Below are 24,444 nucleotides of genomic sequence, written 5' to 3' on the forward strand. Positions count from 1 at the left end.
TTTTTTTACATAATCACCGCTGTTTGCCTCAGTGTGACAAAACACCCACATTTGCAAAACGTCATTTTGCAACTTTTTTTTTTTAAAAATTGCAAGTCTTAATTCATTCATCTTTAGCAACACTGCTGACTTCTACATATAGAACTGTGCAGTTTTCGAACGCAGCTTTGCGGAGCGGCTCAATGCGGTAGTCATGGTAACTCAGGAAAACTTGAAAGCGGCGAAAATTCTATATGAGCGACTACATGAAAGCGACTAAAGCACATCTGATAATACAAGCGCCCCGTAAATATTGAGCAGCAGATTGAGCAGCATTTATGTCCAAGGTGAGTTTCTTGTAATATTGTAAGTATTGTAAAAATAACAAATATAACTAAACATGAACGTGTGCCCTTTTCAGCCCGTTCAGCATCTGATACAATTCTAAAGCATCGCCAGTTGACATGTAAATAGTGCAAATTTAGAAAACACACACAAAATAGGCAAACAATAAAAAAATATACATTTTTTTTTAAAAAATTTTTTTTATTTAAACTGGATGTCAAATTATATAAAACAAGACAACAACAAAAACAAGAAAACCTACTCTTACATCAGAGTTGAAGTTAAAATGATAAACATTACATTCAAACACCAAATGACTATTTTTAAATTACTAAATTCATAAATTGACATCGAATAAGAGGTTCTGGACCCACCGACCACCCTTTCAACAAACTGTGACCAAAACCAAGGAAAATATAATCAAATAATTCCCAAATGTCAAACATGAAATAAAACGGTTCATGATAATTATTCAAGTTGGAAATACAGCTGGAAAGACCGTCAACCAAAAACTGAAAATTGCAAAACAAGGATCTATTTATTTCCCCATACCCCCCCACCCCACCCCAATATCTTACTAAAATCTAATTAAATATTTAAAGTAAAAAAGGTTAACATTTTTAACCTGGGTTGTATTCTTTTTTTGAAAGTGCAAAGTCAGTACTGTTCGAATAATAAATCCCCTTCAAAATAATATCCCAATTGTTGTATTTCTCACGTTTCCATCCGTGACCACTCTAAAACAAGGCTGCAACGCTGCGTAACCAAACATGTGTCGAGAGCGACATTTTATTGAAATAAATAAAAGCAAAATAAAAGCAAGCTTGGACACATCTAATTTATCAGACAACATGTTGTGTTTTACTTTGAAAAAAAGTGCCGGATGTCCTGTGCTGAGACACGCCAGTGTGACAGACGTCTCTTTTTTTTCCACCAGTGAGCCCAGATTTAGGAATGTGGATCCCTCAAACCTCCCGGGGTCTGACCGAGAGAAAACACTTTTAAAACCGCTTAAACTACCCCGACGGTAAGTTATAACCACGCGGTAAAGCAAAAGGGAAAAGTATCATTGCACACAAAGTGGTTACCGGTGTTTAATTACGTGTTTAAAAGTTTTTTTTACTCCCTTGCGCGGTACCGTTAGCAGGGCAGGACGAGCTGCTTTGAAAGCGGCCTCCTAGTTGCTCTCAGGCGGAGGAATGAGTGCGGTGGAGCGGGCATGTCGGAGCCTGTCCGGTCACTGTTAACGGAGAAGTGAAACACGAAACACACGAGGTTTCCCGGTAACGGTGGTTGTGCCCTTCAGTAACAAACTGTCTCTTTCATGTTTTTATTTATTTTTTATTTTTTGTATGTCTGTTCCACAGGGACGCTGTTTCCTTAGCAACGCCGTCGTCACATCAAAGGAAGTGTTTCCGCGGTGCCATGGTAGGTAGTGCAGTGTGCCGATGTGATCTTTGTCTGTTTTTGTGCTCACATCGAGGTTTATATCTGTTGTTTTCCTTTCAGCCGTTCCACGAAGGAGTTTATTATCCGTATGGCAGTAACAACCAGGGCACCCCCACATCCGCAGGGATCCCCTCCTTCCTCAGCTCCGTACTGAGCCCAGCACCACCACCAGCCATGACTCCCTCCAGCGGAGCCCCGATGGTCCTCCCCTTCAAATTCCGTCCGCGCCGGGAGATCGTGGACTGGAGGAGGATCAACGCGGTGGACGTGGACCAGGTGGTGAGCCAGGTCGACGTGGACATGCTCCAGGAGCACATAAACACGGTGACCTTCTGCAACCTGGAGGGGGAGTGCTGCCTCCGCTGCAGAAACCCCGTGGATCCCGCCTTGGTGAATCTGCTGAGGCTGGCTCAGCTCTCCGTGGAGTGGCTCCTCCACTCCCAGGAGTTCCTCACCCTCAACCTGGTCGCCGCTGAGGAGCGGCTGGCGGCGGCCGACAAGGAGCACCAGCAGCTGCTGGAACAGCTGAAGAAGCAGAAGGAGATGGAGAAGGAGTTCATCAGTGAACTCAAGCAGCGGAAGAAGATCATCCGCTCCCAGCAGTCCCTGCTCGGAGCGGATGATCACAACAGTAAGAAGGTACAGACTGAAACCTAAATCATTCTCACAACATCCTCCCTCCATGTTCTTCTTCTTTTTCCCTATTGTTCCTGACATCTATTTTCATTAGTGTTGTGCAATATAGTGACATATTGTATCTTGAATCTCGATCACCAGCTTTGTTTGCCCCACACAATTGTTACAGCCCTAAAATCAGACATGGGTGTAATTATAATGAGCTTTGTTATCAGAACAAGGAGGATTTAAAGCTGCACAGCAGATGGTGGTGGCGTCTTTTTTCTGTTAAATCTGTGAAATCTTGTTTAAAAAGAAAAAGCTCACATCCTGGTTGTGTTTGTCTGTGAATAGCCTCCATCAGAATATTTATAGCTCCAATCAAACACCCCCCAACCTCCCCCCCCCCCCCCCCCCCCCCCCATGCTCCACAAGTGCCACAGCTTACCTAGCCACATGGTTGCCACGACAACAGATATAAGCATGTCATGACTGCATACGGTTGCTGGGTGTGTTTTCAAGCTGGACAAACTGAACAGGCTCAATAATTGATTGAGAGGCGTCCTTGGAGGACCTTTGGTGTTTGTTGCACACACACACACACCTCTGCTTCTCGATCTTTCAGCTGTTTCAAACTTTCTTAGGTTGCTGAAAAGATTAATAAACAACTCATCAATAATTTAGGATCCAATATTTATTCCTATTCTCTGTGTTTCCCTGTCCTTTTTTTTCTAGTGCTCTTATTGTGAAAAGGCCTTTCTCAACTCCTCCTTCCTCCAAAGCCACATTCAGCGTCGGCATCGAGAGGAGTACAACATCCGTAAGTCAGTCGCATCTACTAATGCACGGGTGTCAAACTCGTTTTGGTTCAGGGGCCAAATATGAACCAGTTTGATCTCAAGTGGGCCACAGACTTAAGGGAAATTTTAACACCATTGTGCCCTCGTTTTCAATATCGGTCCCTGCAGCATCTTCACTTCACAACTTCTTGATTTTGTCACCAATTTTTGTGTTATTCAGATGAATTTTGTAGAATTGTTTGTGAGAAATGTTAAGATTTATGGAAAATTTAGAGTTCTTGAATGACTGCATTCAAGGGATATAACAAAAACTTAAAAACTCTTAAAAGGCATTCAATTCATGAATCTAAAAATAAGACCTTAATTGTCATTAAATTGTCTTAAATGAATGTTTCAAAACTGTTAAATTTTAACACATAAGTATGATTGTAATTAGTCTTATATTTCAAAAATAAATGCTAACATTCGTTTCTTTTAAATGTCTAAACAACATGGGAAAATGTAAATTTAATTAAAAAAAATTGCTCATCAAACAAAGATTCTTTTTAATGGCTTATATTTTAGTATTCTTGTTGTTTTATGGATTTATGGCTATTTTTTTTTTAGTTATTTTGTGTTTTTGGAGTGATTTTGATTATTTTTAATTGTTTTTTTCTTTGGTGTATCTTACTGTCATTTTGTGTATTTTTGTGTCTTTACTTTGGGTGCCGCACTAGACAGTAGGAAAAAAATAATTCCTTAACCCTATGTAATTGATGTGGCGTTTTTTCCTCCAGTTATGTTTACTGTGAAGTTGGTCTTAAGTTTAATTTCAAATGGCAATAAAAAGTCTTGAATTTAGTTTAACTCAAGTTGTAGGAACCCTGTATAAATGTGAGAAAACTGCGAGCCCCTCCAAAAATTCTAAACTTGAGATTTTTACAACTGAATTATTTGGTAATTTACACAATAATTAGTCTTTTCTCATTTCTACTTTCTCCTGCGGGCCGAATTGGATACTCTGAAGGGCCAAATTTGGACCCCAGGCCTTGAGTTTGACATTAGTTTACTAATGGGACTGAAAGCGTGGTTTGAGGTCTTTCTCCTGTTTTCCGTTTGCAGAGCTGCGGACTGACACAGAGAGGACATCTCTGATCAACAGCTACAAATCGGAGAACGACAGCCTGAAATCAGAGCTCAGCAGGATGAAGGAACAGTTTGAACAGCAGCGTCAGGCCTTTGAAGCAAAAAGAATACAGGTAGACTGCTCACAAGTCTGTTTGTTTGATGGGTTGGATCTCAAAATGGTTAAAAAAAGCATTCCAATTAAAACTTACTGACGGCTAAATGATTCCAGGAAGTGGAGCTGCAGTCGCAGAAAGACCTGCTGACAGAGCAACGTGTCAGGGCCGAGGCGATGGCGCAGATGGAACGGAAGATCGCTGACAGCAGGGATGAAATGCGCAGGGAGATGGAGTTTCTTTTGAACAGAAACATCCAGACTCTAAACGTAAGATTCATTCTAATTTGCGAAATTTCCCCAGATTCTATTTCATGATTTACCCGTCGTTACAGTTTTTCTTTTCATCATCTTTCCCTGTTTTGATGACTTTACTGGCTATTAAACTTCCTGAAATTGTACCAAAAATGCTAATTAGGGTAAACCCTCCTATTATTCTCAAATATTACAAACACATTTTAGGGATATTTGCCACCAGAAAATGATTATCAGAAAATGGTTGATTTGTTGAATACATAAATATCCCCTTGATAATGAAACCATGACCTGTCACTACTCAATTTGTTACATGTAATGAGAGACTTTGAACACGTTGATGGTTGGAATTGGACTCATTTCTCCCACTTTCCAGACATTCAATCACACGTTTTCCAGTGGGAAAAAAGCGCAAAATCGGTGGCCCAACATCTTGTATCTTTTTCTGATTTTTGTCCACATGTGTGAAACGGTTTCATGTGCACTCGTTTACAGGAAATTAACCAGAATCAAGCTGTCAGGCAGGAGAAATCCATCAGCCCTGTGCACTCACAGCCAGAGAGAGACGTGGACATCTCCAAGGAGCTGCAGATCCAGGCCACTCAGATGTTGGAGCAGCAAATAAAAAAACAAGTGAGCGCTGACGAAATGATTTTCCTTTAAATGTGATTGAAAAAATGCATTCTAACCTGCTCGGCCTCCCCCAGGATGAAAAATGGGAGACCAGATTGGAGGAAATGAAAGCTCTGCATGAATCTGAGAAAAACAAGGTGAGTTTCGGAGCATTTTGTCGAGTCATGTTTATAGACGTGATGATGACAGACAGACGTGACCTCCTCTGCTCCACAGCTGCTGGACGAGGTGAGCCGAATGCAGGTTTACATGACAGAGAACCGGGAGATGCGCCGGAATCTGCAGAAGAAGGAGCACGTCATCCGAGCTCAGAGTGAAGAGGTCAGTACTCACAGGAAGAGAGGGCGGCGCAGCGCTCGTTCAGGATATCCCATACATCCTGAATAATAATCATAATAATACTGATGAAAGCAAAAAAAGGGAAAACATTTCCACCATCATCAATGTAAATGTTAGGTAATATATTGAACAGACAGCATGTCACAACATTTCCATCTCAGATTTACCATTGATCAGCCCATCCATTAAACACCACTTTGGATTTAAAACAATAACAACATTATCAGCTCCACAAAATCACTAACTCTACTTACTCTAGCACCATGGAAACTGCGCTCATGGTCAGACAAAGACATCACACACACTTGGGACATTATCTTTAAAATCAATGCACTAGTTTCTAGCATCAGGAGCAATCAATACTTGGAATATCATCAAATCATGCATTCAAACCATGCCATAACACTGCAAACTTTGATTTTTATCTCCCACCACCTACCTCAGAACCATCTAAAAGATAATGTCTAAATTAGATTAACGTAACATTATCAATAATAAAATGGGAAACGGACTCATCAATTGATCCCGATGTCCGCTTCAGGAACCAAATCATCCAAAAATATTTACTCAATTTCAAAAAATGCAAATATTCAACTGATAAAATACAAAGTTATCCACCAAACACACCTTTCCCGGCAGAAAATGTTTCATACTTCTTTCTTCTTTTAATGGCAACAAAGATGTAGTTTGTTTATGTAAAGTTCTACCGTGTGTTACAACAATGCATTATTCAGTAAAAATGACTAATTTCCATTTTAGTTTTTAACATAAACAACAGTTACATCCTTGTATTTTTTTGAAGTTATGTGACCAGTTAAGAGTGACGTTTCTCTGTTTGTCCACAGATCAAGACCATGACTTCTAACCCGACCATAAAAGTAGTGGAAGTCCCAGGTATTATTTTTTCTCTCATTCTTGTCCTTTTTATTTTGTTTCTAAAAGTTCAAAAGAATCACACACACACACACACACTGTTTTCCAGTGAAAGTCAGTTCACCTGCACCAGAGCCCAAACAGAAGAGGGTTGTCCTGGGTGAGTAGAACGCACCGCTGAGCATGACTGTAGTCTTTTTTAATGGTGTGTTGCGTCTGACCTCGTGTGCTGTCCCTCTTAGAGGAGCCAGTGTCCGCTCTAAAGCTGGATCCTATACAGGAGCTGTCAGAGGAGGAGAAAGGTAACAGAGGCGCTGCATGCCGCTGCATGGACGCATCCGTCTGTTTCCGAGCGTGCTAGCGCTGGGATCATGTGATTAAATGTTCGCTGAGATTTGTTAGAGAGAGAGAGGCTTTATTAGAGACAGCTCGTGGTCATAGGCGAAGTTTTAGATTCTTGTTGAGTACAAGAATTTGCGTCGACTTGTCGTTTAAAAACCCCTTAACGTCCACCGTCCCGAATAGGGTTCAAAATGCATGTTCTCGCTTATTCACGCTCTTAAGGGTTGAAATGCTTCTCAAATACAGCAGCATATCACAAGTATAATATTCACTTTGAAAGCTTTGAATTTTCCGTTTTTAGCCATATTAACCATTCTAAGACACAACCATCACAGCAAACACGGTCAATTATGTCATCAAACCAGCACTCCTCACCTTTAAAGCAGTCATGTCTCACTGAATTCATATATTCCATCAAAAGTGGTCTCAAAATATTCCTCAGACATCCAAAAATCGAAGAAATCCCAGAATTTAGTCCAAAACACAGTAAAACTGCTGTTAAAAAATAGAATGTAACATCTTATTTACAAGAAGAAAACAGCCCTGCCCTGATTTCTTCTTACTTTTTTTTTTTTTAGCTCTGTGAGGCTGACGTTTCATTAAAAATTTCATTTTTAGATTAATGTTGTAAATTCATGATAACATCAGAACTGCGGCCGCTTTCTGCTTCATTTTTTTTTTCTGCAGTACCATACATAAACTGCTGGGTGCAGTGTCGCGTCACCATTTACATTGTGAAGAATAATTGAGCAACAGAAGAAGAACCAAGTCTCCGTGACTCAAGTGCCAAAAAATAACTCCTATTTTTAATACCAACAAATTAATTCATATATAATTTGTACAGTCACCATGTTTTATGGCACTTAAAATATTTGTGTATTATGTACATTATATTAATGTACATATGCTATAGTAGTCTGTGGTCACGGATGCCCGTCTGTCATCGCGTGACAACAAACCTCATGGACTTCTCCTCTTCTGCCTGCTCCACCATGTTCATCCTCTCTGTGGCACGCACTGTCAGACTCCTTGTCCCGCTGCAAAATAATAAACACAATGCTTTCCCCCCCCCCTCCTCCAGACACAAGCATCATGTCTGAAAAGAGGCCAGCGGAGAGAAAACCTGAGCCTGCACCAGTGAAGAAGCCAAGGGTGAGCAGTGCACTCCAAAAAAAACACCCAGACATCAAGAAGGAGCTGGAACAGATGCTCGTCAAGCAGCTGGAGAGTCTCGGGGTCAAAAGTGTACGTCACACTCAGTCAGATGATTTTAAATGTTCATGAGAGTCCAAACTGTTGCTGATCAAACATGCACATTTTTTCCCCCTCAGGATCAGACCAGACTGAATACAACCGAGCTCCAGTCCATCCTGGCAAAGGTGCAAGCAAAACGGGACAGCATCACCAGGAGGATACCGAACTTCCTGCATCAGAGAAAGGAAGTGGTTCGCATGGTGGAGCAGAGACTGGGCGAGCGCATGACTGGCAGCAAGTCCAGAAATCCTGCTCAAGGTACTTATTTCCGTGTCACCCAAAATCCTCTTAGATGATGAGATCATCCACGGCTCAGTCTACCACTAGTCCGCCTTGTATCATCGATCATCAGAAATGACTGATCAAGTTGCCGTTGCCAGAAAAAATTAAAACATTTCTTAATATTGTCCTCAGTGCTGCAGATAAAGCCTCTATCCAGCAGTTTGCCTTCCAGAGCCAGTCAAGCCACTCCTTCTTCTGCAATGAGACAGTCCCAAGCCTCCCAGGCAGCACTCACAAGCAGGAGCACGCCTCAGCCTAAGACCTCCACCCCGGTCCGCCAAAGCCTTACAGTCAGGTATGATCAGAAAAAAAAGAAAGAAAGCTATATTAGATGTTAACGCAGTCACTGGTTTTAACACATCAAAATGTTCATTGCCACTTTTTATTTTTTTCAACACACAGAATTTCAGATTCATGTTTACCTTTGTTTACAAACAGCCTGTGTGTAATATTTCTATATTTAGTCGTTCGCCCTGAGAAAAATGTGGTTGAACGTCGATATTCTACACAAGTAAATCAAATTGAATATTTGGTGATTGAGATTTCTTCCTAAAAACTTGTTTGAATTCCGTCCCTGATCAGGACGCCTCCGTTCAGCTCTGATGAGGAATCGGACTCCGAGATGGAAGAGGAGGAGGAGCCTGTGAAGCACCTGTGGGGTAAATCCTCACAGCCCAGATTGAACCAGTCAAACCTTGTTCAAGCCAAGGTGGGCAAAACAAACCCAACCCCGCCCAAGAGGTTTTTAGGGGGCAACGCTACAAAGGTGGAGAGTGATGAAGAGGAGGAAGCATGGACAGATGTCAGCGAGCTGCAGGAGATTGACCCCCGACAGCTGCAGTGCCACAGAGACCAGAACGGCAACGTGGAAAATAGAAACAGAGGAAAAGGTTGGCCGCTTGTTTACCTAAACTTGTTTACCTCTTTCATCCTTATTATTGTTATGATCACATATAAATTCATCTCCTCTGCCCATTTGCAGAAAACAAAATTAACGACCTGGCCAGAAAAATAGAGAAGCAGTCTGCAGAAAGAGTGGTGAAGAAACCAGCAGGGGGCGTTAGCATCTTACCAGGGAGAAAGGACGAGGTCCAGGAACTCACAGTAAGATACACTCATGTCTTTTAAAAGCTTTAAAATCAAGTACAAGAGCTTTTTTTTCCACATACGATATCATTGTATCAAACAAATGTATGTTAAATTATCCAGTGTCATAATTCTATAATTTACTTTGGATTAGGACAAAAATGTGATTGCCACATGATCAACATTCCTGTCAATGAATACAGTAAATAAGGGGTTTGGTCATTGTTGTGGTTTTGCGTCAGTTTTTAGTGATTTTTTTTGTGTGTTTTTGTTGTGATTCTGTCTGTTAAATTAGTCATTTTGTTTATATTGTTTGAAATTTTTTTTTTTTAGTTGTTCCTTTGTGAACCATTTGACCAAAAATCGATGAAAGGAAAGCTCTAAGAATTCAGTATTACATTTAATTTGTCAATCTGTATTGTCTTTGATTGATGATGTTTAAATGGAAAGTTGATCAGTTTTTCCAATTCAGCCTATTTGGAAATAAATAAAACAAGTTTGACAGCCATGAATTTAGTCATATAATAATAATTTTAAAAAATCAACCCCCACTTACATTAAGGTATTTGGGTGTCAAACCCAATGCCTTTGTTATTTAGACGACCAATTTATTTAATTCAATTTAATTTAGCTTGGACTTGAAATAGCAAGAAAAAATGGGTGTAATGGCACAAAATGTGTAAATCTAAACAAATGGCAAAGCCTGTGAAAGCCTGATTGTTGTGTGGGTTCAGTTCACAGATTTGGAGGAGAGCAGTGAGTGTTCGGAGTCGTCAGAGGAAGTGGAGGAGGACAGACACAAGGCGTTGAAACCTGGAGCACTACGTAAGAGCCTGGACTCTGCCAGCACCAGTGTGTGGGGGACGTCCTCCGGGAAGGCTCCCCGATCAGGTCAGCTGTCACATCCTTCAGTTTCCTCCTTTTTTCTTCTTCTTTTAACTCTTAATTATTTTCTTTAAAACCTGCTTGCAATGGGCCTCAGAAAGCTTAAATCCACAGCTGAATCGCATTGGGCCAAAGTGTCCCAGCCCATTTCGTTCAGAACTTTTGAAAAAAGCATCAAAATGAAAGTTTTATTTTATAATGGACTAGCTGAATTAACTGTCCTGCATGTTGACGTAAAGCACTGAAGCAACTCACAGAGCCTTATGCCTTTACAAATCTTTTCCCTGAGACTTTAACAGATTTTATGTGGGAAAACAAGTAATTTCAGCATTATTGTGCCATAGTTTGCACTTCTACTTATACATTAGATACAAAATATGTAAGAAACCGACAATATCCAAGCACTGAGTGGCAGATATTAGTCCCAACAGGATCTTCACTTTAAATTTTCTACATTTTGTGACAAATTTTTAATTAATTTAAAGAAATGTCATGTCATAATTTGTGGAAAATGTAAGGATTTTTAGCTTTTTTTTTAACTGTTTAACTTTAAAAATGACTGCAATCATGTTATATAAGCGCCGGGAAAACTGTAAGCACCTGCACATATTGTTGAGTTTCATTTACACAATGATTCATGTTTTTGCTGTCATTTTTACTTTCTCCCGTGGGCCGAATTGGATGCTCCAAAGGGTCGGATTTGGCCCCCGGGCGTTGAGTTGCCATTGGGGGTACGTGAATAAAATGAATAACTGGAAACTAGAATATGAAGAGAGCAAATTACACATTAGTTTATCTAAGACTGCCCTCTAGTGGTGACAGAGGAACAATCTATAGTCCAAGCATTAAAGGTTACACATAATACTTTTCCAGTTGAGCTGCTTTTGTATTTTGGGTTGAGTACCCCATTAAATGTGTGTCATGCTCTTGTTCTTATGTTCCAGGTCTGATCAACACAGGGACAGGAAGCACACTGAAGAGCGGCCTGGGTTCTCTCAGCGACATCAGTGACTCCTAGAGGCCATTAGCCATCCATCCATCCATCTTCTTCCACTTTATCCTGGGCCGGGTCGCGGGGGCAGCAGTCTCAGCAGAGATGCCCAGACCTCCCGATCCACGCACACCTCCTCCAGGCCATTAGCATTCAGCATAACTAGCCCTGCAACCAATCAGATGATGATGCACAAAAAGTAAAGTCCCTCAAACTCCTACCAGCGATGTCTTAATAAAGCAATACTTCACTCTTTATTAGATGATGTAGTTTATCTACACTTGTGTATAACCTGCTGTGTTTGGTACTGGTTTTATATCATTGTACACAATGAAGACATTTCACTGAAATTCTCACTGTACATACATCAATTTTAATGATATTCATATTTGCTATAGATAAAATTGAGGACTGAGGGCATGCTTCAGTCGAGACTTATTAATTTAACAGCCACTAAACATTCTGGAAGTTCCAACCCTAGTTTTTAAAAAGAAGATTAAAGTTGAAAGATTTTCAGTCATTAGAAAACATGGCTGTGAAAGGATAATTTTTATGTGTAGAAAAACAAAATCAGCAAGAATCCCCTCCAAAAGTTAATGGAAATTACATATAGATACCTGACACACACATGGACACACGAGTAAAATGTTGTGCCCATGAGATAATGCGTAGGTTAGGGTCGTCTTTTCCTCTTTATGCTTTTATTTTGTAACCACATCCCAACTTCCTGTTGCTGTATATCTGTGTTTACAAAACTGAAAGGGAAAGAAGACTCAAGTGGTCACTAATGGTGACTCGTGTTTTACATCTGCCATTCATTTTTAAGAAGTTAGTGATCACTTTGATGCCCAATCTTGTTCATGTAAAGGCCACATTCTTACAGGTTTTAGACATCTCTCTATCATTTCACCAGATTCGGATGAAGAAATCTTGAAGGTTTGTTACTGTCGAAGGAAGGAAGGAAGTGGTCGTAGAAGAAATAGCAAAAGTCTGATTAACTTTTAGAAAACCAAAAAGCTCCTGCGCTTTTTTTCTTAAACAAAGCTGTCCCTTGTAAAGGTTCGCCCCGTCTTCGTCGTAGTTCTCGTCGCTCTGCTTTTTCTGCCTTCGTAAAATATGGGCGGCACAAGGGTCACTCTGGACGACTTCGCTGGCAGATTGTAGGTGTGTCTAGTGCGAGCGGTTGCATAAGAAACAGGTCTACGCCGGCTTCTTTCAGGGCTGAAAAGATTGGAAAGAAGACAGAAAGATATTTACTTGGGAGGTGGAATGCTTACATGGTCGGTATGTAAATCTGATAATATGACAGAGTTTAGATGGACCTTGATGGTAGACCTTCTTTTCCAGAGAAGTATGTGATGACTGCTGCCCCACATATGAGAAGAATGGAGCCGCCCCATCCAACAAAAACAGCCGCTCCCAGCTCAAACCTGAGTGACAAACATAGAGGCATAACGATTTTTCATTTTTATTCCCATTAACAAGTTCTACAATTTAAAGACTCACTTCTGGGCCCTGAAGTTTGGATCCACGAATTCTGTGATGACCCTGTTTGCCCACCACGAGTACGTAATCATTCCGCAGAATCCTGCAGGAGATCAATCCGCAAAGTTAGCGCACCTGCTGCAAAGTTAAACCTCTTTGTCCGAATGTGAGAGTTTTCACCAGAAACCAGGTAGGTAAGACCACCGGCGAAGGTCACCCTTGCGTTGGCAACCTCTGAGCCGCCAATTTTGGTGCATTTCATTCCTACGAGGACCAGAACGCCACCGAAGAAGCCAGTAATGACGGCGCACACTGCCAGCGCTCGGCAAGCGTGAAGGAAGACTGAAATATAGCAAAATGAGTCAGATCATGTCTCCTGCAGTTATGACGGATATTTATCATACTTTATGTAAGAATTATACCAAAAATTGGAATAACAATGTTGGTTGGAAAAGCTATTACTCCCAATATTTAACTCGGAGCCGGTAGAAATCTTAAGAATTTTACATTATTCCTTTAACTTTTACATTTTCTACAAATACCGTAAAATATAATAGCAACTTTGTCCATAACCCTCAAATTGTGTAGTAAGAAATTAGCGATTTAAATATTTGCAGGGGTTAAAAAAAGAATACATTTTTATGCCAGAAGGGGGCAGTGATGCACCACAGCGTTGCTGTGCATCTTCCTGTCAGGAATACTCAACTAGTATAAAATTACTCTAAGATTGGGATCTTGAACAAGTTGAGCGATAATTAAAGAATAACATTTTTGGTAAGAAATTTAAGCACACTGCACACTATCAGTTTCTCATACATTGAAATATTACCCTTGATATTATGATTTATTTTTGGTATCATCTTAATACCTAATCCAGAAGTGGCTATTGTTATACCTATTATAGAATATACCGTCATGTTTGTACCATGAACAGTGGAACAGACTGAAATTGATCTGAAACCTATTCAAAATAAGGATACGCATGCTCCCTGTTCTAGTGTTGTGCAGTAAGAGCAAAAGCTTCAATCAAAATATCCTGAAGTAGCTACTTTTGTAGAGGATTTTTTTGTCAGTTCTGAACATTTTGATTAATCTGGAGATCAACCGTAATTTGGCATTTTTGGGAAGGCATTGATGTTATTGCAAGTCCTGTTTGATTTCGGTGCTGTTTAAATGAAACTGATCAATTCGTTATTTTAATGATGCACAACTGTGCCATGTATCTTTTTGTGTTGTCACGTTATGTCATGTTATTTTTGAGTAAGTAATGATGAATTAAGTACATGCAGTCTTCCAATCTCCCAAGAAGATGCATTTGTTCATATAACGAAAAACTAGTAGTTGACAAATATTCTCCTCATCTATTCAATGGCTTTACCAAAAATGTGTCTAATATGGAAGTTCTCAGATCATCCTACCAGGCAGGGCCAGCATGGAAGGGTAGTCTTTGCAGTCGGACACCCCAGTGGTGTCTGAGATGCAGTCCCTCCAAAGGTTGGAGTAGTAGTTGGAGGTGGTGAGCACGATGCTGCCCACTTCAGAGAAGGTCCAGTACTCTGTAGGTAGGGTGGAGCACACTAGCATCCATCCGCACAAACACGATACAAAGCATCCGATCTCCAGGTACATCACCACCGTACGGTACTTCATGGTGAGAGCCGATTGTGTGAGAAGATGTGTGGCTCACTCTGGCATTGTTGAGGAAGTTTGTGCATGTTTGGCCTCTATCTAAGCTTATCTTTGAGATGGATCATCCAGTCAGCAGTAGGAACATAGACGTGTCGTGTACTCAAATTACTCTCAGTCGGCAAAAAACTACAAAACTTTGAGAAAACAAAACAAGTGACAGAAAAATGTCAATGTATCAAAAGAAGCAACTTAAATATTCAGCATGGTTACATTAAAAACCTTTAGCAATAGCATCAGATATTATTATAACTGCTACATTAGCATGGAGGTAAACTGACCTCCTTTGTGTGTTACATTTGCATGCAGTGACACCATGTGGTAAAACCCAGTATAATGCCCACCAGGCCAAGGTGGAGGTCCTCATATTTAAGAAAATCATGATACCAAAGGTTAATCTTTGTTAATGCAATTATGAGATGCGTGTTGGTCGTTGGTTAACAACATATGGATCTGCTTTCCTGTGGAAAAAAAGCTGCAACCGTATTGTTTATATATAAATAGTAACCAAGTCTATCAGATACGCCTACTTGTGGGAACGTGAACTCCTGGGGTCTGGCCGGTCCACAGGAGTCCTCTGATTGGATCTATGCTGGAAACAAATTATCATATGCACCATAGTAACATGATGATTATTTGATATTGGCCTGATTATTAAGTCCATTACTTATTTTCCGTAGCTAACATCCCTAAGCAACTGTTGGTCATCGGTTTTCATTGGTCTGGACCCACGATCAAAATAAGGAAATTTTTCTTATTTCTTTAAATCTATTTATTGAAAAAATGCAGGAGTTTGAAGGATTTGGGATAATATAGGATATCACATCATAGGAGGGCAACAATACTAAAGGTTTAGTGATAAAACCAGAATTATGAAAGATTTTGATTAAAAAGGCTCAAAATCTGCAATAATGGAATGAACAGCGCAATTTCAGAAGATAAAATAATACAAAATTGTCCTTACTGGTGAATCTCATGAATATGAATAATGGCTTTTCATTATCAGCAAATAAGAGTTTTTATATTTTTAAACACCCCCCTGTAGGTCTGGTAAAGTTGAGCTTGAAGTGAGAGGATCAAAATAACAAACGCGAGCAAAAACACTTTTGCAAATCTGTTTAAATTTTACAACAGTAAATCCTGAAAACAACCAAAACCTGAACGACACAACTTGACATCAAATGTAAGAGTTTTTAGCGAATAGAGTAGCTTCATTCCTGGACCTGCCAGATAGCGATGATATTGTCCGAGTACTTGTGCTAATGCTACTGCGGCTGCCGCTCCCTGAACCAGTCAAAGTTGATACACTAGACCTTGACGAGGGTCTGGACTGCAACTCCGATCCCGATCTTGACTCTGACCCAGAAGCTGCAGACTTGGCTGTCCGACGTGTTTTGGATGACCGCCTAGCGTTAGACGCCCGTCCAGACCTGGATGTTCGTCCAGATTTGGAGGAAATTGCCGACACGTCAGAGGAGCGTGATGAAAGTTCAGAGATTGAAGAGAGTTTGGTCTTTGAAGTGATTTCTGACACTGTAGATAAAGCTGTCGTAGACTTGTTTTGTTCTGGGTCTGGCAGATCACCGACCCTGATGATCCTGAAGAAAGAGAGACACACTGCAATGAAGCTACTGCCTGAAACATCCAACATATGTTTGGTTACTCCAGAAACTATTCTACTGAGGAAGCTGAGACACTCACGTGTCTTCTTCTCCACAGAGGGGCTTACACACAGACCACAGGTGGAAGAATCCACCAGCCGAGTGGAACGCCGAGCCCACCCACCCGAGGAAGATCGGGGTGCCCAGGTCGAACCTGTTATTGTCCCATCACAGAAACAGAAGGAAAATGTTACTCAACCTTTTCTCTTTTAATTTGTTCAGACTGGGAGAATTATTAACTCACTTCAGTCCATCAAAGTTAGGGTTGAAGTACTCCACTGACACGTACTGAGCGTAGACGGCATACCCACTTGAAGACAGTAAACCTGGAAACAGGTTATTGGGGTCATTTTTCATGCCAATAAAACTAAGGAACACTTTGTTTCAACACCTGCAATAGTAATGAAACTGTTTCAATGATTTCTTTAAAAAATGATATTTAAAACCAGGCTCAAAGCTTGTTTAACATAGTGTCACATGGCATAGCTTAAAACAGTACAGTATGCTAAATTTGTTGCTAGATACAACAGAGTATCTAAATATACTGTAGCTATAACAAACAGGATGATATAGTATATACAGTATGATAGCTCAATATAATAGGTTAGCTTAAAACTAAAAAAAAGGAATAAATGGAAAAATGTGTCAAAAAATGATGTTGACAATTGATGCTATTCATATTTCCTTGCATGTGACCCTCTAATTTTTAGTTTTTCTCGCTACACACACGAAAAAGGCAAAGGAAAACAATGAATTACACAGTTATACTAAAAATGCATAAAAAGACAACATAGATACACAAAAAACAACAGAAACAAATAGATTATTCTAAAATTTCAATAATTACAGAAAATAAACAAAAAGATTGAAAAATACAACATAAAAAACACAAAAACGCAAACAACAAAAACACAGATTGACTCCAAATTATTTAAAACCCTTTCTTTCAAAATCTTATTTTCAATTCCTTTAATAATTAAAAAACAACATCAGAACACAAGTGATGGGTGTTCCACAGCTTTAGAATTATTATTTTTTACAATAAAAAAAAAATGGGAATTTAAAATGCAAGCAAAACCAAAAAAAAAACTTCACTCCTGTTATATTGTCAAAGGCTTATAAAATCAATGTAGGTTTGGAGTAGAACTACACCAGCGATGATGTGGCACCATCCTCCAGCATATATCTTCTTGTACTTTGACCTGTCTTTTCCCCCAATGTACGTGCACTCCATCCCCAACAGGCTCAGTACAAAGCCCAACATGCCGAGCGAAAGACCTGCCATCAACAAGCCTCGAACTATCTGGATATGGCCTAGGGTTACACAGGACAGCAGAAAATGTGTGCCAATTTAAAACAATTGAAAGAATGGATTCTCCTTGATATGTCACCAAATTCTGCCTACCGACTTACCTTCTACTGACCACAGCACTGGGTAATCATAACAGTTGCTGACTGCAGTTGAGTCTGTAAAACAGGATCTCCACAGACTCGACCAGTACCAGGCCACCTTGATGATGGATGAGCCCGCCATGCCCCCAATGGAGGTGATCTTCCAGCCCTCCATGGCCATTGTGCAGGCCACAAAGATCCATCCCAGCACCGTCATCAGGAACCCCCAGATCTGGACCACACGGATCCGCATCTTGACGCCAAAGGTAGCGATTCCTCTCAAGATGGTCACTGTTTTCCTTAGTTACTCATTCACGTTGCAGTTCTGATGATCGTCTTTTTCATACAGTATCGTTGATTCTCCGGTTACCAGAGCCTCACTTCTCCGAAACCTTGCAGCCCTTCTATCAACAAGACAGGTAGTATTGTTTACCGTGTGTGTACATGTGGGTGGGACACAACAGTCACTTGGGTTCCCATGTGTTGTCAGGCTGGCATCTAGATTGAGAGTGCTCACCTAAGCAAGTATCTCATATTACTGATGACTTTATGCCCCCATGTAGTAGTTTGGCTCTTAAGCACATTGATATTATTATTACCAGTTCTTATAAAAGAGCAGGATTTTCATGTGTGACAGGATTTGCAGACATTTTTTTTGCAGCATAACACTACTTGTTACAAAGCAGCATTTTTAACTGTGCGTAGCATGGTTAGCAAAAAAACCTTTCTACAATAGCAGTAGGCTACTATTCTATGGAAAGTGCAGTAAACATTAGTTTTGATTAAAATGTATCTAAAAAGCTTATATAAAATCAAACTACCGATATGACATGATCAAGGTCAGACACATACCCAGCCATAGTTTTGGACATATTTTTGTATTAGACTTTTTGAAATAGTTAAAAAAAAAATAAATAGAATAAAAAAAAAAAAAAATCCTGTTCATGTGAATAAAGTTTTGCGATGTGGCCATATCTCAACAAATGCTACATCTCTACGAAAAAGATGTGAAGGTGTTTGTCACTGGTAAATCTCAGCTTTTCCCTTTTATCCATATTAACATGATTGTCCAATCATTCATGCCGTTTGAGAAAGTTGATCCAAAACAGTACGTCCATCCTCATCACTGACCTTAACATGTTCTTTTAAAAAATGTAATATCACAGCAGTTTGGACCTAATCTGCTGGAGGCCTCTTTCAGGGCTTTGCTGTTGGTTATTAGTCATTTTACCAGGCCCTCACTTTGCTGTGGGTCCCATGACTACAGTAGAGCCTCTTTGGCCTGCTCTCATTAGACCTAAATCGGAGGTAATGAGAGTTCCTAGAAGTGATGAATGTTACCCGACGTGCACGAAAAAGCTCCTCTTTGTTCTCAAGTCCTTTCGGCTTATAATAATGTTATTGGGACAGGGCGGGTGGCTGGGGAGCTTTTTTTTTTGGATCAGGATGACTAACCTAAACAGAACTTAGAGCTGTCATCTGCTCATCGAGTCCCCATAACTGTTAGAGTCAAAAGTCAAAGCTTTATGACATTAACGGAACTATAACTAAATTTGGCAGCAACGAGTGGCTGAACATTTTAAGGCAAAACAAGGACAGATGTGAATAAAGTAATTACTATAAACAGCAGAGGTTCTCAACTTTAGGATTTTGACCCATATATGGGTCAATAATAATAATATGGTAAATGGACTTGATTTATATAGCGCTTTTATCCCTACACTGAAGTAGTCCCAAAGCGCTTGACAATATCAACTCATTCACCCACCAATGGGACTGAGCTGCCATGCAAGGGGCTGGTCAACCACTGGGAGCAACTTGGGGTTCAGTGTCTTGTCCAAGGACACTTTGACGGATCAAACCCCCAACCTCTCGATCAGAATACCACCCCTGTACCACCTGAGCCGCAGTCGGTTTAGGTTTTTTTTTTTTTAAATACAAAGAGATTTATTTGTGCTGCTGACGGCCGATGGTACGCAATTAAAATGAGGTATATTAATTTACTAATAATCATCAGAAATTCCCAGTTTTATTTCAATCCTTCCATTAATAGAAGAAAACCACTGCCTACTTTGTGTTTGTAAGATGTCATTTTTAGTTTTTATTTAAACCTAGTTCATTAAAAGCAAAATATCCAGTTAATTTTGCCTAAAGTGATATCCTGTTTTGCCCATCTTTTTACAATATATTTTAAAAGAACTCAAACATTGCTTTTTTTACCCTTTGTTTTGTGTCGCAGAACGTAATTAAAGGATCATTTTCAGGTTCTTATTTGTATTTATTTAACCATTATTTCTCCAGGAAAAGACCCATTGAGGTTAAAAACCTATATTTCATGGGAAACCAAAGCCAAAGCTGTAATTTTCACTACAGTACTAATAAATTGAAATCAGTGCCACCACATGGTCAAAAAGAAAACCTACCCAATGCTCGTGCTCCACAACAATCAGTCTCTATCTGATTTGATTGGTGCATTGGAGCAGTTAGAAACTTGGCTAAATGGCACAAAACTGAATTGTTGTCAACAGTTGAATGCTGATGTAAGAGTAGGGATCAGGAGACGACTTCTCTTCTTCTTAAGGGTCAAGTTTCCAAACTAAAAGTTGAGCCTGGCGTTCCTCCCATTGAAAAGTCCGAGGTGGAGATGGATGGCTGATCATAGAGGGAAACCTCTGTGCGGACGCAGACATAACACAGACTAAAAATTGTAGGCTGACAATCATTCACATGTTTAATATGTAAAGTTTTGAGAGGACAAGGTAAAAAAAAAAGTAATCTATTACCTCTTTTTTAATAACTCACAGAAACAGGGTAAGAGTGAGGCCACCTTTAATGACTCACATATAATGTGTGAGCATGCATGTGTCTCAATGACATATAAGGATTTTCACAGCATGATTTTGCATAATATGGGCATCATTGGGCAAGGTTTGCATGAATATTATGATGGAAATAAACTTTGAAATCTTAAACAGCACTATAATATAACTAAAATAGAGTAGAAAACAGCAGTTATGGCCAGACAATCACACCATATGATATTACGACACTTTGAATAACAAAATAAAAAATCAAAGTGAGCCCTAATATACTCTGTTACTGCATATTTGGTATCTTTTTATGCATTTAAACCTTTTTTTTTTTTTTTTTAACTAAAAAAAGGCAGTTGTACAGAATATTTAGGCGTCACATCATTGACCTATGTACATATAAAAAGTCGGTCCTTGTATGGAAGATAAAGCTGTGAATAGTTGGCTTGGTACCTGTGAGTTTACTTAAAAGAAACCCAGCTATGAAAGAGATTTCATGTGAGTTAAGGCCAGCTTGCTGAAGGTGACCGAACAGTGTAAGTGCGTGCTGCGGTGTGCCAAATCTAAATTTCTGCCTCAGTGTTTTCACAAGCTTATCTTAATTTTCAATTTTAGACAGAATCTGAAGGAGAATCTAGCAAAAACCAGTTGAAGACTAAGCACCAACTCAAATGAGTAGCAGGAGAGATGAACTCCACAGTGGGCTGGTTGGTGACATTCACGTTCAAACATAAGCGTTTCTCCCAAGCCGCCTGGATGGCTCTTTGTGCATGTTTGTGCTCGGCTTGTTGCACGTCATCACCAAGGATGTCCCACCATTATACGAGTATTCAGTTGTGCTGCAACGAGATGGAAAAACATAATAGAATTAAATGTACGGTAAGTTGTTATCACCAGTGCCATTTATGACTCTATCGATTGTTCATTTTGCCTTTGTTCAGTGTCAGGTGATGTTTTGTAAATTAGTCCAAATAAGTTTATAGTAATAGTACAAAAAAAAGTGGTTTGAGCTTTCAATTTTAAACTTGACATACGTAATATATTCATAAATCTTTATTTCTTTATGGCACGTTGCCAACTTTGTGGATGACTTTGCTTTTATTTATTTACTTCCTATGTGGCTCTGGTTGTAATTTTCACAGCAATGCCCTTATGTGACTTAATTATGCCTTTTTTTTGCTGTTAGCCTTAATTGAAGTGTTAAAAACTTGAGAAAACAGCATCTGCGTGTCCCAACATAAAGAACAATAAAGGTGTCTTTATAAGTATTAACTTCTCTTATTATTTATGTTGTCTTTCATCTGCCGGATGCCTGATTCTGTGCAGCTTCCACTTAGCCAAGGTGACTTTCCAAATAGTCCCTCTGTTGTAACAAAGACAACATTCAGCCAGGCGAGCTAATAAAAAATAATTACCACACAAGTTAGCCTCTATGTTCGGCAATTACCAGACAAGATGTGGAGAGAGATTACTCCAGAGGTCTGAGCTCCATCCCAATTCTGATAGTCATATTTAATCTGTGCACTTTAGAGTCTACTGAGGCCATGTTTAGTGACTTGCCTAAAGCTGAAGCCTTCAGACAGCGAGAGACAGAAGATAAGCCCTCCGAGTATGCACAGCACTGATCCAGCCCAGCCAATGAAGAGGGCGGCCCCCAGCTCAAACCTGCAGGGGAGGAATGTTAGATATGATTGACCAATATTAATCTATAAAGATTTCCTTTCATTTTTTTATACTCACTTTTGCGCAACAAAGAGCGGGTCAAAAAAGTCTGTCGTGATCCTGTGACCGTAGATGGAACAAGCAGTCAAAGAGCAGAGGCCTACATAGAGACGAAATCCACATGAACACATCAAACCAAGACGCATTCAGATTTCAACTTGGTTTAAGTCGACTTTGGTCTCACCACTCAGGATGAAGTGAAAGCCCGACAGCACGGTGAGACGAGCCTTTGTGCTCTCCGAACCGCCAATTTTAGTGCACTTCATTCCCACCAAGGCGAGGGTGGCCCCGAAGAAACCCAGACACACGGCGGCAATTATCAGGCCGCGACACACCTGAATGTAGGCTTTACAGATGAAACGTAGTGAGACTGGATTTGATACAAACATTTCAAAACTTGCACTGAGCTTTGACAAAAAAAACAAACCAAAAAACACATGCTTATCCTTCTGGTTCCAATGCAAACTGGATGGAATGAGACCAATGGATGATTTTAAAGAGATCAGAATACAACTATGAAAACATACTTCTGACTTTATTACTTACTTTAATAAAACAATGTAATAGTTGCAGTGAAAAGCCTTGTCTGAATAAGCTAAACCCTCTTTGTGGTTATCACAGTATTGTATATAATAAAAAAACAAATTGTCTTGTAAAGAACCTTCCAAACTAAAATTTGCTTTGAATAACAAATACCACTGTTTAAAGAAATAAAGACTGAAAGTGCAAATATATCTTTAGGTGACCGTTTTGACTCAATCATGTCCAACAAGCATTTGATCTGACCTCCGTATAGCAGTTTGGCCAGCTGCCATAACCTCATTTCTATACCTTACGTCACTGCTGAAACCTCTAAAGAGGAAATTGTTTGTGGCTTGAAGCCAAAAGCAGAATATCCAGCGCCTGGAGCAATTCTTTCTTACAAAAAAGGTTGTTGACACAAATGTGACTGAGAAGTTTTTCAAATTTCATCCAAATATAAGCTTCTTTGTCAGAACCTCACCATCCAGAGCCAGCATTGATGGAAAGTCCTTGCAGTTGGACACGCCGGTGGAATCAGTCACACAGGTTTTCCACAGATTGGACCAGAATGTTGCTGTGGTGATGACTGTCCCGTCCACAGAGGACACTTTCCAGTAGTCTGTTGGCACAGTGGAGGACACAAGGATCCACCCTGAGATGGTCAGGAGAAAGGCCACGATCTCTGTTGCCATGTTGCCCATTTTACCCTTGTGGCTTGGAGGTCCAAACTGGGACACCCACCTCGTGTGGGATGAGGCTGAGCTGGAGGTGGGAGGGCTGGTTTGTGGACAGGTGCGTCAGCGCTGGCACAGTTTCTTGCTTCTTCTCTTGACCAGCCTGTTCTCCATCCAACCATCCAGCTCAGCTCATCTATCACACCGTCGTTTCTATTATGTCTGCGTGTGGCTGTAGGTGGTGATGGGAAAGGGCACACACACACGACTCATCACTCCACACAGTGTGCTCTGAGTCTGCAAGGGGATCTGCACAAGATGGAAGTCTTTAATTGAAAGGATCTGAAAAGTCTTTGACAGAGAGGGAAGTAAAGATGGGGACAAGAGATATACGGTGGACCGGAGATGGTGTTATTTGAAAGGTTTGGATTTCTAAGGCTTGATCCCAACTGAACCAGTTTTCCAAGTTTCTAAATTATGCGTTGCGGTTCTGTTTTTATGTCATTGTAGCACCATCAAGGTGCTGAAGAAGGAATCCATCAGGCTATTTGTAGCTAATGTCTTGGATGTAATCAATTTTGTGATCACATGACACAGACTTCTTTATTTGTGTCGTAGGTCTCTCTAGATACTGATGATGTTGGCGAGATTTGAAATAGTTTATTGGTGTACAACTTTTCTGATCTCTAGTATCAGCCATTAGCAGAAAACCGGGCCCTATTTTTGTTCAGCTGTTCTTGGCCAGTGTTTTTTTTATAACAATTGAAATATTTTCATTGTGTCATAATGTTTTTTTGCGAGCCATCAATTACCAACAGACACAGGGCACATCCAGCTATTGTGTGACACAACTGTGTAGTTGAGCTTAAATGGAAAGCAACGCTTCAAACAATAGGATTGGACTTTGAGCACAGGATTGAAGGCTGGGATAGGAGACGTTAGAAGAGTAACGGATGTAAGGAAAACCAGACTGACAAAGTTTTAATTTCTTAAAACGTTAAAGGTTAATGCATCACCAATAATACGAGGCTCTGTACTGTGCAAAATGAGTTGAACTTGTCCTAGAAACATTTCCTAGTTGAGCATGTAGTTCTGTGTAAGTCTTTCAAGTACCAGGAACCGTATACACATCCATAAACACATAT

General features: G+C 40.1%; 4 protein-coding genes across 10 annotated transcripts; 1 reads left to right on the forward strand and 3 right to left on the reverse strand.

Annotated features, from left to right (window-relative positions):
- Positions 1-274: 274 nt before the first annotated feature.
- Positions 275-11,607, forward strand: dzip1 (DAZ interacting zinc finger protein 1). Of its 6 annotated transcripts, none has more exons than XM_028470774.1 (19): positions 275-326; positions 1,692-1,752; positions 1,834-2,412; positions 3,124-3,208; positions 4,290-4,426; positions 4,525-4,677; positions 5,158-5,295; positions 5,370-5,432; positions 5,512-5,616; positions 6,480-6,528; positions 6,617-6,667; positions 6,750-6,809; positions 7,931-8,094; positions 8,181-8,361; positions 8,518-8,680; positions 8,968-9,275; positions 9,368-9,489; positions 10,206-10,362; positions 11,301-11,607. In XM_028470774.1, the coding sequence occupies exons 2-19, from the start codon at positions 1,750-1,752 to the stop codon at positions 11,372-11,374; spliced, it is 2,592 nt and encodes an 863-aa protein (XP_028326575.1). In that variant the 5' UTR covers positions 275-326; positions 1,692-1,749; the 3' UTR covers positions 11,375-11,607. The 6 variants fall into 6 exon arrangements, with proteins under 6 accessions (XP_028326575.1, XP_028326558.1, XP_028326549.1 ...); XM_028470757.1 differs by lacking the exon at positions 275-326 and adding an exon at positions 1,226-1,351 and having other exon boundaries at positions 1,472-1,752; XM_028470748.1 differs by lacking the exon at positions 275-326 and adding an exon at positions 1,232-1,351.
- cldn10d (claudin 10d) lies at positions 11,579-14,712 on the reverse strand. The gene is made up of 5 exons (XM_028470803.1): positions 14,251-14,712; positions 13,013-13,174; positions 12,854-12,935; positions 12,670-12,777; positions 11,579-12,568 (listed from the first exon to the last, which is right to left on the reverse strand). Exons 1-5 carry the CDS (start codon positions 14,480-14,482, stop codon positions 12,382-12,384), a joined length of 771 nt encoding a protein of 256 aa, XP_028326604.1. The 5' UTR covers positions 14,483-14,712; the 3' UTR covers positions 11,579-12,381.
- Positions 14,713-14,816: 104 nt separating this feature from the next.
- cldn10e (claudin 10e) lies at positions 14,817-20,092 on the reverse strand. Of its 2 annotated transcripts, XM_028470068.1 has the most exons (6): positions 19,995-20,092; positions 17,593-17,975; positions 17,332-17,493; positions 16,424-16,505; positions 16,220-16,333; positions 14,817-16,116 (listed from the first exon to the last, which is right to left on the reverse strand). In XM_028470068.1, the coding sequence occupies exons 2-6, from the start codon at positions 17,822-17,824 to the stop codon at positions 15,696-15,698; spliced, it is 1,011 nt and encodes a 336-aa protein (XP_028325869.1). In that variant the 5' UTR covers positions 17,825-17,975; positions 19,995-20,092; the 3' UTR covers positions 14,817-15,695. The 2 variants fall into 2 exon arrangements, with proteins under 2 accessions (XP_028325869.1, XP_028325860.1); XM_028470059.1 differs by lacking the exon at positions 19,995-20,092 and having other exon boundaries at positions 17,593-17,985.
- A 2,025-nt stretch (positions 20,093-22,117) lies between these two features.
- Positions 22,118-23,663, reverse strand: cldn10a (claudin 10a). Its single transcript, XM_028469108.1, has 3 exons — positions 23,107-23,663; positions 22,288-22,449; positions 22,118-22,203 (listed from the first exon to the last, which is right to left on the reverse strand). Exons 1-3 carry the CDS (start codon positions 23,324-23,326, stop codon positions 22,118-22,120), a joined length of 468 nt encoding a protein of 155 aa, XP_028324909.1. The 5' UTR covers positions 23,327-23,663.
- Between the last annotated feature and the right edge of the window lie 781 nt (positions 23,664-24,444).

This window comes from Gouania willdenowi, chromosome 2 (genome assembly GCF_900634775.1).
Source record: "Gouania willdenowi chromosome 2, fGouWil2.1, whole genome shotgun sequence".
Classification (NCBI taxonomy): domain Eukaryota; kingdom Metazoa; phylum Chordata; class Actinopteri; order Blenniiformes; family Gobiesocidae; genus Gouania; species Gouania willdenowi.